The 14,539-nt window shown below is 39.4% G+C and overlaps 2 protein-coding genes across 4 annotated transcripts; both read right to left on the bottom strand.

Moving 5' to 3' along the window:
* Positions 1-266: 266 nt before the first annotated feature.
* On the bottom strand, positions 267-9,846 carry LOC117447671 (high-affinity choline transporter 1-like). 2 transcript variants are annotated; one of them, XM_034084488.2, is made up of 10 exons: positions 9,724-9,846; positions 9,060-9,131; positions 6,909-7,098; positions 6,697-6,810; positions 4,793-4,948; positions 4,542-4,690; positions 4,193-4,339; positions 1,944-2,097; positions 1,424-1,641; positions 267-1,317 (listed from the first exon to the last, which is right to left on the bottom strand). In XM_034084488.2, exons 3-10 carry the CDS (start codon positions 7,090-7,092, stop codon positions 802-804), a joined length of 1,638 nt encoding a protein of 545 aa, XP_033940379.1. In that variant the 5' UTR covers positions 7,093-7,098; positions 9,060-9,131; positions 9,724-9,846; the 3' UTR covers positions 267-801. The 2 variants fall into 2 exon arrangements, with proteins under 2 accessions (XP_033940379.1, XP_033940378.1); XM_034084487.2 differs by lacking the exon at positions 9,724-9,846 and having other exon boundaries at positions 9,060-9,240.
* Positions 9,847-10,048: 202 nt separating this feature from the next.
* Positions 10,049-14,137, bottom strand: cfap161 (cilia and flagella associated protein 161). Of its 2 annotated transcripts, none has more exons than XM_034085703.2 (8): positions 13,959-14,137; positions 12,384-12,473; positions 12,069-12,286; positions 11,904-11,991; positions 11,470-11,505; positions 11,262-11,384; positions 11,040-11,113; positions 10,049-10,292 (listed from the first exon to the last, which is right to left on the bottom strand). In XM_034085703.2, exons 1-8 carry the CDS (start codon positions 14,019-14,021, stop codon positions 10,106-10,108), a joined length of 879 nt encoding a protein of 292 aa, XP_033941594.1. In that variant the 5' UTR covers positions 14,022-14,137; the 3' UTR covers positions 10,049-10,105. The 2 variants fall into 2 exon arrangements, with proteins under 2 accessions (XP_033941594.1, XP_033941595.1); XM_034085704.2 differs by having other exon boundaries at positions 11,904-11,985.
* Between the last annotated feature and the right edge of the window lie 402 nt (positions 14,138-14,539).

Below are 14,539 nucleotides of genomic sequence, written 5' to 3'. Positions count from 1 at the left end.
CAAACTATAAAATGGTTCTCCTCTCTCCTGCAGTCAGCTGTGATTTCAGGTGTTCATGCACCTTATCATACTGTATGGCATGTGTCAATACATGTTCAAACTAAATGGATTCTCTCCTGATTGAAACATCATGTGTTGAAATAAACAACTGCAGTTCAAAATAAAAAGTGAATTGCCTAATATTTTTGTTGTGGAATCAATTAATTTCTTTCTTTAAAGGCAAAAACATGAAAAAGCTAAAAAAAACAACTATTGAATACAATATATTTGGAGCAACTTAATTTATAAATGGTTATCAACTTAAAAACGTGTGTTCACAATGATGGCAATTAAGTACATACAACTTAAAATTCCTTTTAAATCATGTGGTAAAACTAGTTGGAACAACTTAATCTTTTTCAAAACTTGTGTTTATGCTACCAATTATTAAGTAAGTGGTCATTAAAAACACCTCTGATTGTAGAGGAAAAGCCTTCTCCCCTAACTCAAATAACTTTGTTGCTTTAAGACAATTTCATTAGAAGTTGTCTTAACTCAATAAAGATCGATGCAAACTGTTGCGTTGATTTTCTTTGTTGAGCCAAGGCATTTGTTTTTAGAGTGTATAAACTGCCTCTTTTAAATACTCTCCACATAATGCTGTTCAGAACTTGGTGAATATAAAGCATTTACATCAGTATTAAAGGTGAAGTGTACAGTACATGTAAGATTGTGCGGAAATAGTCTGTGCAGAGAAGAATGTTGGTAGGAATTTTGCATAAAAAAAGGTTTAGGTATCCTTTGGCTGAGATTGTACTAACACTATAATTTTGTATTAAGGATGTTGTTCTTTTCCTCCAAAGGAACAGGTACTTCCTCCTCCTGTCCCTTTGTTTTCTCTTCAAACGCCCCCAGTAAATCCCAGGACTGAGGAATTAGTTTGTGATAAAAGCCTAACTGCACCAGCCAGGAAACTGCAATAACACCTGTCAAGGAGGCAAGCATGGCGAGAGTCCTGAAGGGAAAGTACTGTACGATAACACCGTCCACCTCCCTCCAGCCGGGGTACAGGATGACAGCGGGGATCCCCAGCAGCGGTTCCCCGCTCAGCGCACGCAGCAGCAGTCCCATTGTGAAGCCGCTGAAGGCTCCGTAACTGTTGGCAAAGCCGCAGTGCAGCACGCAGATGAGCTGCGGGAAGAGGACGCAGTAGAGGAGGTCACCGCTTACCAGCCAGAGGCCGAACACGCTGTCATCACCAAAGGCCAGGCCTGTTCCTGCCAGGCCAACCACCAGCACGCTAATACGGATCACCCACTGCAACTCCCGCTCCGAGGCCTGCAATAACACAGGAGAAATGGACGAAAACCAAATGGAGTTCGTTCAATTGTATTGATGCTGAACCATGCACACACGCACAAACACACGCAAAACTCACACACACCTGCTTCCTCAAAGTCGTCTTGTATATGTTTTGTGTAAACATGGATGCTGAGGACAGCAGCACAGAGTCCATTGAGGACATAACTGCTGCGGCCACAGAGCCAATGCCCAACACAGACAACCAGGTGGGGGTGAGGTGCTGCAGGGCCAGAGGCAGTATCTTCCCCGCTTCCCCTCGCTCAAAAGGAGGGGGTAGACCATACGCTGTCTGGTTCCAGTCTTAGAGAAAAAGAGAGAAAGAAGGGGAGCAGATAGAGGAGGTAGAGAAAGAGACAGTCAGGGTCGAGAGGAAAACAATAATGGGAGGGGAAGAAGCTTTTAGGATTATGGTGAGAAAAAGCATTAGGGAGAAGGAAGCAAAATAATTGAAAGCAAGCTAATGTCCTACTATAATTAGTTTAATATGCTGAGAATAACCAGGAATTTCTTTACACACACATGCAACCTTACTGTTAGATTTATTATGAATGATTGGCGTGTGTGCTCTGTGTGCTCAGCTGAGTGAGCACATTCATGTGTACCTGCAGTCGAAGCTACTGCTCCAATGATAACTGAGGGGATTCCCATAATAAAAACAGATCCAGCAGCAGCGAAGCAGGTGACCTGAGCCTGAGCAGAGGAGGCTGCAGAGAGGATCCTCTGGTATAGAGCTTGATAGGCCAGTCCGCCTAAAGCCTAAAACACACACAGATGCGCAAAAAACACAAGTTTAATCAGAGAACAACTCGGCAACACAAGCACCAGACAGACAGATGATTATGTTCTTCTAGATTGGAAGTCTACAGTACAGGCTCACTGCAGGAATTCATATAACAACAGTGAACTAAGACTGAGAATACTATGTGTTCGATGGCTCTTTGTTTGCATTGTTTGGAACTTTTGTGTCTGCCTGCCATCAACAAAAATGGGCCAGAGTGTGAGGTACTGCAGAGCCAACTTTTCTTTTCTTTTGCCTGTTTATTTGGTGTAATGCACTTTTGTGTACACTGGGTGGCAGTCACATGTAATGGGACTGCATTTATACAGGAAATTAAATGCAGTCAGGCATGTGGCATGCTGGGGGTGGTAACAATGATGATGTTACCTGAATGCATACAACGCTGTAAATATGAAAGCAATAAATTAAGGAAAAAACAGCCAAGGTAGACTATCATTTCACCTAGCCTAGTTGTTGTAGTGTTTTTTGTGCTACCCAGCTAAGAGTGCTTGTAAGCTACGTTCGCAGACAAAGCTGCACCTCATGGACTTTTTGGAATGCCACTACAGTAGTTTTAGTGCACATGTGCTTAACCTCCTATAACAAGTACACATTGTCTAAAACAGGTCTTTTAATTACAACAATTTCCAGGTGACTTTGTACCTGACCAGGGGCCTCATTTATAAAGCCTTGCGTAGGATTGGCGTGGGAAGGTTGCTTATGTAGGACAAAGCAAATAAATACACACAGACACTTTCCGATTCATAAAAGACTGCGTACCGGCACAGGACTTGCGTACGGCACATCCTACGCCGGTTTCCCTTTATAAATCACAATCGACTCGAAATGCGGCGCAGCTTTTGCGGGCTTCACGTAACGCCCATATTTGCCTATAAATAGTCAAAGAAACGCCCATTCATTCATTCATTCATTTTGACTGACTGCATGAAGAAGATCGCAGGAAATGACGACAGAACAGCTCAAAAAGACATCTCACACCGTGTCAGATTTTGGTTATTTTGGGGAGGTCGAGATAAATCATATTGCTTGGTGGATGCAGTTTGAACCAGAGTAGCAGCATGGAGGTCGGATCGTCACCAAAATAAATAAATAAGTGGTCCGAAAAAGGTTAATGACAAAGAAAATACACATAACCTTCCTCAGGCAGTGTGTTTGTACTGGGGACAGGAGACACCCCCTTGATGAGAAACTGTAAGAAATGATCGGGGAATCCCTCCGGAGTGGAGTCATGACCACTGGATCTGAATTATTTGTTTGTATTTGGTGGTTTGTGTTCCAGCTGTCGATCAGCAACTATCCATAATCCACCAGTTAAAGGAAATACAACTAATGTGTTGTGTTATATTAGCTGTACAATTTACCACATATTGTGTTCTTTCCATACCTCCTGTGTTTTACGAGCGACTTATCAAGTAGGCTATTGGCGAACTGCATAAAATATGATTAAACATGATAGTATATAAAACCTTGCTCGTATCTATACAACCTATAGAACTGCAAAACGGCCTCAGTTTTAAGTAATTCTGTCCTTCTGTTTACCACATCATTTATGAGAATACATTTCTTAACAAGAGAACATAATCGAGGGGTGATCAATAACATTTCCGTATGTTTTTGTGAGCACTGAGGAGTCTCAAACAGGCGTTTGTTAAATCATTTTAAGATTGGCTTTAATCAATTTGTGAAAATTAATTCTTCATATATGATAAATGAGAGGTAACATTCTATTTTTTTTCTATCTTTTGTGCGTACGCACCATTTATAAATGAGGCCCCAGAGCTGTACATGATCAGCTGCAGAAACAAAGACATTAGAGAATCTCGCGTAACAGAAAACACATACTGTATTATGGTGACTTTAAACTAGAAATGTTTCCTTGACTGAATAACTTCAATGATTCAAGTTCAAATCATGGATGCGAGGGAAGCCTGAACTAGAGATGCAGTATATTCAGTGGTTGCATGTGTGCAGTGATAATTCTAAGGATGTTTTTATTTTAATCTCCTTACTCCACTACATAAACAGTGAAACAAAATTAATTTAGAATCTAACCAATAACAGCATCTCATCCGCCCATTTTCCTGCATCCTCCAACTTCAACTCTCCGACCCAGGAGGTTCCAATGGTTTGGTTCAGGTTGATTGTATGTGAGACGTCAGCAACTGCAGGACTAAGTAACAAAAAAGGAATACAGAGCCACTGAAACAGAAGAAAACAGCTGTTATTGCAAAAATCAGGACAGGTCATCTATTGAATTACTTGCGCTTTGTGTCATACTTGATTATCTACTGTATGCCGTTATCTGTCTTATTTAAGTGCCATTACTCCTGTTGCCTCCTTTTTCTCTATTTTCAGTCATATCTGTCACTCCCTACTTTACTGCAACCTCTGTATTTCTCACCAGGCTGACAAAGATGAAGGACAGCTGGATGATGTCAGTATATGCCACAGAGTAGAATCCCCCTAGAAATGTGTAGGTGATGGAGACACCTGCCGAGATAACGATCGAGAGGGCAGATGACAGACCAAGAATGACGCTCATCGTTCCTCCTATAAATAACACAAGACAGTATTCAGAGACACAAACACAACATGCAATGTCACAGAGTTTGGCAGAGTCATAGCCTTGGGTTTGTACAATGCGTTTCTTACCCAGAGCAGCGAGAATGCAGGCAACCCACAAAATATCACTCATCAAAGCAGGAAGCAGGAGTGTTGCAGTGAGCATGTTTCCATAGCGATGCTGAAACGGGTCTAACATCGTCACGTAGCGCTTTGACCTCATAGGTTTTGCAAAAAACAATCCTCCTTAAGAAGCAAAGAGTAAACAGACAAAACAACTGTTGAAGTGAAACATAACTTGAAGTGTGTTGTCATTATAAATATATATAATGAATTAAAGTGGAGCTGAGTTTATAATAAATTAGGTTTTAACACAAACAATGGAGAAACATAAGAAATAATTTAGATAATTAATACATTATTTAAGTCCTTCTTTGAGAAAAAGCTGCAAAAAAAACAGTTCATGCTCAAATGTGAGTATGACTGGATGTGTCAGAACTTTCTCCAATTAAACAAAGATAAAACTGAGGTAATGGTTTTTGGAGCCAAGGCAGAACGTATCAAAGTTAGCGCTGAGCTTCAGTCTGCAATGTTCAAAACAACAGATAAAGCCAGAAATCTAGGTGTAGTCATGGACTCTGACCTGAGTTTCAACAGTCACGTTACTAAATCAGCCTACTATCACCTAAAGAATATTATCTAGGATTAAAAGACTAATGTCACAGCAGGATTTGGAAAAACGTGTCCATGCTTTTATCTTCAGTAGACTAGACTACTGCAATGGTGTCTTCACAGGTCTCACTAAAAAATCTATTAGAAAGCTGCAGCTGATTCAGAACGCTGCTGCTCGAGTCCTCACTAACACTAAGAAAGTGGATCACATCACTCCTATTCTGAAGTCTTTACACTGGCTTCCTGTGTGTCAAAGAATATATTTCAAAATGCTGCTGCTGGTTTATAAAGCTTTGAATGGTTTAGGCCCAAAATACATTTCTGACCTCCTGCTAAACTATGAACCATCCAGATCTCTCAGGTCTTCAGGGACTGGTCAGCTTTCTGTCCCCAGAGTCAGAACTAAACATGGTAAAGCAGCGTTCAGTTATTATGCTCCAAATATCTGGAACAAACTCCCAGAAACCTGCAGGTCCGCTGCAACTCTGACTACTTTCAAATCCAGGCTGAAGACTTTTCTTTTTACCGCTGCTTTTAATTGAACTATTCACATCTTAAACTGCACTGTAACTTTTATCCATGTATTTTTTCTTTTAATGTTTATTTTATTATCTTTACTTTTTAATGACTGATTTTAAATGCCATTTTCTTAATGTCTTTCGTTTTTTGTAAAGCACTTTGAATTGCCTTGTGTTGAAAGGTGCTATATAAATAAACTTGCCTTGCCTTACAAGTTTTGGGTATAAGTTCAGCTTTGTATACATACACATAACTGACACCAATGTTTTACCAGCAGGTGTATTTTGAGCATGTGCAAATCACATTAATTTCAAGACGTAATTTGTATTACTCTAAGTGTCTTCTTGACGTTACTCCTGTTGAAGAATATCATCAAAAACTATGACCCACAAACCTTCACACCAACTAAAAAGCACACTCAAGAACCACATCTTGTGAGGATGAAAAAACAAATCCAGGTATGTTCTATTTCCCCAAAACAAGAAGAAAACCTTGTTAAATGTCAGATCATCTTAGGGCTGCATTCTCTTGCGAAATGACTTGTTCCCAAGATGTATGGGCACGTCTCTGGCAAACACAACATTAAAGGGTGAATTTGCATGATTTGAAATGGAGAAACTCAGTTCTAATTACATGAACTAATCCATTCGTCAACAAAATCGTCGGAGTGTTAGTGGACTAAGTATTTCTTTATTCAAGGGCAGCCCTAAATGTTTATAAACAATATAATACTCTTGTTTTAGTGTACAATTGCTCCCACATTTTGTCCCAGTTGTGTGTTATTGTTGGTTGAGGGAACTTACCCAAAACAAAATTGGTAAGATATGCAGGAGGCCCCATGGCCCAGATGAGACCTTGAGACGGAGAATAAACAGCCTCAGCAGTTCCCAAGATGTAACCTCCACCAACCCATGTTGCTAAAGAAAATAAAATCATTTGTCAAGGTAGAAACATAGCACACACAATAAGTACATCAAGAAATATGAAATGACAGGCATATAAACAAAGGTTTTACCTGTCATGGTGAAAACCCCGACCAGGACACTGATGTTGCGGCCACCAACAATGGCAACCTCGCTTTTTGTGCCAGCACATGTTTTCTCCACTTTCTTGGACTTTCGAGATGCCCAGATCCCAATAACCAGGATGACGATGTAAAAAACCACCACGGCCGCCAGTCCAGGAACATTCACTGCCATGATTGTCTGGTTAAACAAAGCAACGGGCATCAATTCAACTGACATACAGTACAACATATAAAACCCATATTGCTTATACTGGTTAAAATAATAAAGGGCACAATGAATGTAGAAATCATTTTTAAAACAATGCATGTTTTGCAATCATATCTTGTTAACAGTATATATCATGATGTGTCAAGAAAACGTGGTAAAGCATAAGTTTGTAAACTCATGTGTGAATTAAAAAGGACAAATAAAAAGCTATGTATTCGATAAGGAATGCAAGTGCTATTAATGATACTCTTGTAAAATAATACACAACATAATTGTGTATTATGATATCTTGAAAAGCACTACAGCCTTTTCAGCTTACTGTGTCAACTACGTATAAGTTTACACATTTTTACCAGTTACTAGGTAAATAACCTGGGCAGAAAGTATAGTTGAGCACTTAACTATGGATACAAAATAATTGGTTATTTCACTCACATCGTAGCCCTTACTTTTTGTTACATAAGCAAAGGAGTGTAGTCAGTCAGTAATGCAATGGTCTTTAAATGTTCTCTGGTAGCACGGTGTTATAAATGGAAACGTTCAGATCCATCTATAAAGGACAACACAAAGATCGACCTAAAGCAACCATTGACCATGACTAAGCCTTATCTGATATTATCTTTATTATCTGGGTACAGAGTTGCTTAAATAAGCGGGGGAGTGCATCTGATGAAGAGATAGGTTGTTGTGCTCCCTATCTCTGTTTTTTATCCTATATCTAATAGAACTGCTCGGGTCTTGATAGATTGAGTGGGGAAGTTCATGAGATCTTAATCTAGAGGGTTATCAAGAATAACTTTTATCCAATGACCTTTCCCTCTCTGTCTGTGTCTGTGTATTCTCTTGTTCCGATTAACCCAGACAAATCTTTTTTCTTGTTGTGTATCTATATCTACGCCGGGATCCGGAGTCGAGGCTGATCCTCTTGCTGTAGTCCTGTGTCTTGGATCCTCTATCCTGAGTTCTGGATTAAGTCGTGGACTTCGGGTTGTGGCTGAACCTGTCTCTGCGGTCCTGCCTTGGGTCTCGTCATGCTGCTTCCCTGATGGCTTCCACAGGATTGTAGCTGACATCCTCGTGGATTCATCTTCTTATGACAGACACATGCATTTCCTAACATTCTGTCTATATGCTGTACAATGTATTATCTCTTCGATTTACACAAGGCATCTATTGCACGTCTGTCCGTCCTGGGAGAGGGATCCCTCCTCTGTTGCTCTCCCTGAGGTTTCTCCCATTTTCCCCCTTAAACTGTGGGTTTTCTCTGGAGGTTTTTCCTTGTACGATGTGAGGGTCTAAGGACAGAGGGTGTCGTTTTTCTCATACTGATATTCTGAACAATCTGTGCTGTTGTATTTTCTGTAAAGTATCTCTACTGTAGGCTATTTTTATTATATGTACAGCACTTTGGCTCGACCAAAAATCGTTTATAAATGTGCTATATAAATAAAACTTGATTTGATTTCTAAGAACCATCATACATGGGTGTTTTACAGAATAATAAGTCATATGTGTAGGAGGTTAAATGGCTTTTTCTTTTATAAATAACGGTATAATATGACATTAGCTATTTGAGGACAGGCCATACGCCACGGAGAGGTATATCGTATAATTCATCAGAACGGGACATCTTTATTTGAAACAAACACTAACATTGTATCAATATATTGAATATTAATTGTATAATTTGTAAGCCGGCTCAGATAAATGCGCTTATTATAAACATATTCAGGCAGAAATAAAAACGCAACTGCATACTGAAATCTGCCGACCACACACGCGTTAACAGATAATTACGATTACAAACATGAATACTGATAATTATAATAAGAACACAACAGTGGCTAGATAAGCTGAATGTTATCTATTTTAATGAAACAATGATTCGTTGTTATAACCTCCATACATCAAATGGTGAACCGTAACGTTACCTTTGTGTGGAGCCTGCCTCTCTCACGCTCATCTGCTGCACGTGTAGCTTCTCACTTTAGTATTGTCTCCATCTGAAACATGACACCGACGCGTTCAGCGCATTGTTGTAAAAAAAAAGAAGAAGCCAATCGTTTGATAAGATAACGATAAGAGCCGGTTTGATGTGCCGTCTCAAATGGTTGTTAGCGGCTACGACGTCCCCTTTAAATCATTGTTGATGACGCCCTCGTCAAAAGTGTAAAGGTGACACAATATTTTTTAAATCGTCGTGAAACGTTGCAAATTAGTGTTGCTAAAACGTATTTAATTGAACGCACCCTGGACAAGAGGCAATAATGGTTATCTATTATCTGTATCTAGGCATGTTATCTATAGAGGAAGGTGCCTACAGTAGTTGTTATAGTTTACCTGTGAAAGGCCACGTCTAAACCCTAAGATTACTTTGAACCTTTTACTTAACAATCCTGGGGGAAAGTTGCAAGACAGCAATGGAAGGACAATCAGGAATCTATATTTATGTTTCATCCGTTTTACTTTTGTGATCAAAGCATTTCATTATTTACATGAGAATAACTGCAGCAAAAGCAGAGACATTCTTCATCCTTTCCCTTTGTTAAAAAAGAAGCCCTGTAAAAAAAGGGCTGCAGGGAGATGATAACTTACCTTTGAGCTCCCCTTTTCCTAAAATGCACTGCTTCTTCCATGAAAGAACCCTACTTCACCCTATCAATATCTCTTATATCATGTATTTCAGGGACATTTTCAAATGCATGGGAAATTGGCCTGAGTCATCCAACTGTCCGATATCACGGTGGGTTTCTTATGCTATCGCCCAACTAAAACAATGATAGTGCTGTTTGAGGAAACGTATCAAATGCCTCTTGCTACAAAGCCTCCTGGTGGTTGGCTGGCTAAAGCGTATCATATACTCATAGAGTCCATCCCAAAATGACTTTGCTTGAGAGAAAAAAGGTCAGCAACTCAAACAGAAGTGAAAACAACCTTTATTTTAAAATGTAAAAGTGAAGTCGATGAGTGGGTTGTGTTAGATGCCAGGGTCTGCCTGTGTGAGCACCTTGTTGGGGGCCCCTAGCTGTGTGTGGGTGAGGAGGACGAGGCCCTTCCCTGCTGGGTCAGAGTTGCACAGTGTCCAGCGGTTGTTGTCCTGCTCTGCTTTGCGGGAGTCTAGGAATGTGTGAGCCGTCATCTCACACTCTTTGCCATACGTGGTCCTACAGAAAGGGACAACTGTTACCTACAGGACGACACCCGGCATACAGGCATTGTAACATGACTTTTGAGTGGCTTTGATGAGCTTGAGGCTGTCGTTTCAACAAAAGTACATTTACATCAGGAATGGGACAAAATGAAAATGTCATGTCACGATTATTCTAGCTGAAACAATTGTGATTCACAATATTATCTCAATATTCATCAAACATGCTTAAAAAAAATCTTCAAATGGCACTAAAACATACTGTATTGACTTTACCTTGCATTATGTTTAGAAATAAACAGACAGACAGACAGACAGACAGACAGACAGACAGACAGACAGACAGACAGACAGACAGATACACATCTTTTCATAGTGAATATACGTTTTAGTGAAAAACTCTCAATCAAAGAATCTTAGCCAGTAATCATAAATTAGCAACATTGTGTACGTCTCTATTTAATGATTACTGCCACCTTGAGAGATTGCCTTGGAGTTGACTAAGATTATAGAGATCAGAGAGAGGTTTTTCAGATCACTGTAACCTTATCTTTTTTTTAATAGCGCCTTGTCAAGCTTTTAGCTTATAGTTATAGTTAGCTGACCTACATCCACATTGCAATTTTCTTCGTCTGATATTTGTCTTTTTGTTAAAGGCCATTATTTGTGCCAAACCTGTGTACCTCACATCAGACATCAAATCAAAAGCATTGCCTTTAACACAGCAACATATGGTGACTTTTAAAGGGGAAATGGAAAATACCAAATGACGTGACCACCCAGCACAGCGAGAGCCTGGTTTGTCTTGCAGTGTATGATCAGCACACTCATATTAGCCTGGAAAAAAGAAAAGCCAGTGGATGATTTATTGGAAATTCTCAGTGCAACAGAGGTTGAGCAACATTACACTAACAGTTTAGTTAAAGATTGAACAGACAATAACAGTCTGATGTTAGTTCAGCATGAAGATTTGGTTAAGACTTACAGGAACAGGCTGACCCTCATATTCAAGCCTCTCTTGGGGGTCAAAGTGAACTATCTTCCACCATGACAGAAAGGAGCTGCCGTCTTCCAAGTTAACTTCTTGTAGCCGGGACTTCTTTGCACACTTTAAATAAAGTCACAATAAAATATATGAAAAATAACCAGAGAAAATGTAGTCAATAAATGAATAATGTTATAACGTGATCTACCTTTTGAAAACTTTGCAGGTCACTTGTCAAGTAAAGCTGAGAAAAATATTTGAACACACAAAGTGACAATTTAAAGATGAGACGTGTACTGCAAAATGTAAAGTGAAAAACATTCGGTGTTTAAAAAAACAACATGTGAAGGAATCAAGTTTTGTTTCACTGAAAGTAAATGAGCACTTAGAAAATACATTGTCTCTAAACTACATCTTAAAAAAATTGCTTCCAAGCCCAAAAAGAAGGGTCATAATCCGGTTACTTTCTTAACCTTATAAAGCTCCCCTCAGGACCACAGAGGATATTACACAACTGTTCTCACGGCATACAACGTCAACTCCATGTGAAGAAACAGTGGGGTGCACCTCTACAACAGACAGTCTTTGTGTTAAGATCTTAATTATATAATCATATATATATATGTGTGTGTTTTCACTTACTCCCCTGGCAAAGCCACTTGTTGTTTTCAGGGCAAAGCTTTGATCAAAATGAAGAGTCGACCCTTCAGGACTGCCATCTACACTAGTGCTCACATAAGCAGAGTTACAGGTTAACATCTGGGAATGTTTAATATGTTATGTAAGTTGATGTGTTAATGTATATACCTGGTAATGATGAAGGCAGTGCGTGGGCAGGCCTGAATACCTCTTCCTGCGACAACTCCACACGGGGATATAATGCCAGGTGTAGGAATCTTATTAAAACTGTTAACATCTGCATTAATGCTCAATGCACTGCAGTCCCTCTCTTCTCCTCCCATGTTGACCAACATCACAACATCCCCAAAGTGCAATCTTCCATCGGTTGTCACAGTGAGATCCACCTTCACAAATACAAAAACAGCATCATTTCCATCCACATCATCACTGTGATATTATTGTTGTTATTAAAGATGTTCTAATAGCTTAAACTCTTTTTACCGGGCTCAACATGTGCTGTTTTAGGAAGTCTACTTTCTGGGCAGCAAGCTCGCCCCTCTCTTTTTTCTCCAGGTGCTCTCTCTTTGTATCCTGGAAAACAATTCAACATACACTGAACAAAAATATAAACGCAACACTTTTGTTTTTGCTCCCATTTTTTATGTGATGAACTCAAAGATCTAAAACATTTTTTATATACACAAAATAACCATTTCTCTCAAATATTGTTGAAAAATCTGAAAAAATCTGTAATAGTGAGCACTTCTCCTTTGCCGAGATAATCCATCCCACCTCACAGGTGTGGCATATCAAGATGCTGATTAGACAGCATGATTATTGCACAGGTGTGCCTTAGAATGGCCACAATAAAAGGCCACTCTGAAACGTGCATTTTTGCTTTATTGGGGGGGTCTGGGGGGGTCCGAAAACCAGGCAGTATCTGGTGTGAGGGGTAGGGTTAGGGGTAGGGTTAGGGTTAGGAGTAGGGGTAGGGTTAGGGTAATGTTGTGAATCGAGTGGCCTGTGTTCGTCGTCCATAACATACGCCTGCCCATACCATAACCCCACCACCACCATGGGCCACTCGATTCACAACATTACCCTAACCCTAACCCTACCCCTACCCCTACCCCTCACATCAGATACTGCCTGGTTTTCGGACCCCCCCAGACCCCCCCAATAAAGCAAAACTGCACGTTTCAGAGTGGCCTTTTATTGTGGCCATTTTAAGGCACACCTGTGCAATAATCATGCTGTCTAATCAGCATCTTGATATGCCACACCTGTGAGGTGGGATGGATTATCTCGGCAAAGGAGAAGTGCTCACTATCACAGATTTTTTCAGATTTTTGAACAATATTTGAGAGAAATGGTTATTTTGTGTATATAAAAAATGTTTTAGATCTTTGAGTTCATCTCATGAAAAATGGGAGCAAAAACAAAAGTGTTGCGTTTATATTTTTGTATAAAGAGTGTTAATTCTTAATTATTGAATGTGTCCACTACTGCAGGTTATACACTATAAGTGCATTTTTTTTACACATAAATAATGTAGAATAAGATGTATTACTATCTTCATCTTACATTCGCTATTTGATAAAATGCTGTTTTTCCCCCTTTGGTACTGAATGGCTTCTAAAGTATATTACTTCCCATGTGAATCATACAGTATCAGTAAACAGGAATTTGTAATTTTACCAATACAATTAATAATTTTTCTTCTAGTTAAATATTGTTTTTCAATTGCCAAAGAAAGCAAACATTGTTTTCAGTTAATTATCCAGCCTTATTATACCTGCTTTTGTTGTTTGTTGAGTAAGTTGTCAAAGTAGATAACCTGCTTTTTAAAAACTGAAATGGGTAGCTTAATAAGAATACTGAATTGCCATTTTAAATCCGTTTGTAGTCATTATCCAAGAGATGTAGCATTTAGCGTACAAACTAATTGTAAGCTTGTGTTTACATGTTGACGCAGGCACACATGCTAGCTTAGATGAATGACTTCACTCCAACTGGTGTTTTGCTAGGTAGCTATTCTAGCTAAAGTTTAAAGTTATGGACATTATAATAACAAACCTCTTCTAAGCGCAGTTCCTCGTTCCAGTTTCCGATTTTCACACTTGTGCGATACTGAGCCATTGTAGTAGTAATAGTCAGAGAACTTTTTGTGTACTGTTGATATAAAACGTGAATCTACGTTTTCGTGTTTGAGTTTTTTAACTGAGCTCAAGCATAGTTTGTGTGGATGTTTCTATGGCAACTGATGGCGATGAACTGACGAGTCTTCAGTCAGTTCTCGCTGATTGTCGCGAGATCCAGAGTTGTCTTTGTACTTCCGTGATCCAGTCAGTTAAACCTCTCAGTCTTAGCTCATTCTGCCTCCCACGCAAGGCATGTCCAAATGTTGTCACATGTACAGTTTTTAACACTCTTCAGTAACTCACAGTTGTAAAACATTTCCCGTAGAGCTTCGTCTTTGCATTAATGTGCATCACCAAACACATGTGGAAGCACATATAAACACGTGTAATTTTTGTATATCCATTTTCAACATAGCCTACATTTTTTCAACAACATAAAAAACCCAACATTTTAAAGAGTATTCCTCTATTTTTAATAATTAGTACAACAAGATTAATAGTTATTATGAATTCAGC

This window comes from Pseudochaenichthys georgianus, chromosome 6 (assembly GCF_902827115.2).
Source record: "Pseudochaenichthys georgianus chromosome 6, fPseGeo1.2, whole genome shotgun sequence".
NCBI lineage: Eukaryota > Metazoa > Chordata > Actinopteri > Perciformes > Channichthyidae > Pseudochaenichthys > Pseudochaenichthys georgianus.
This window is presented reverse-complemented; position numbering and strand designations above follow the sequence as displayed.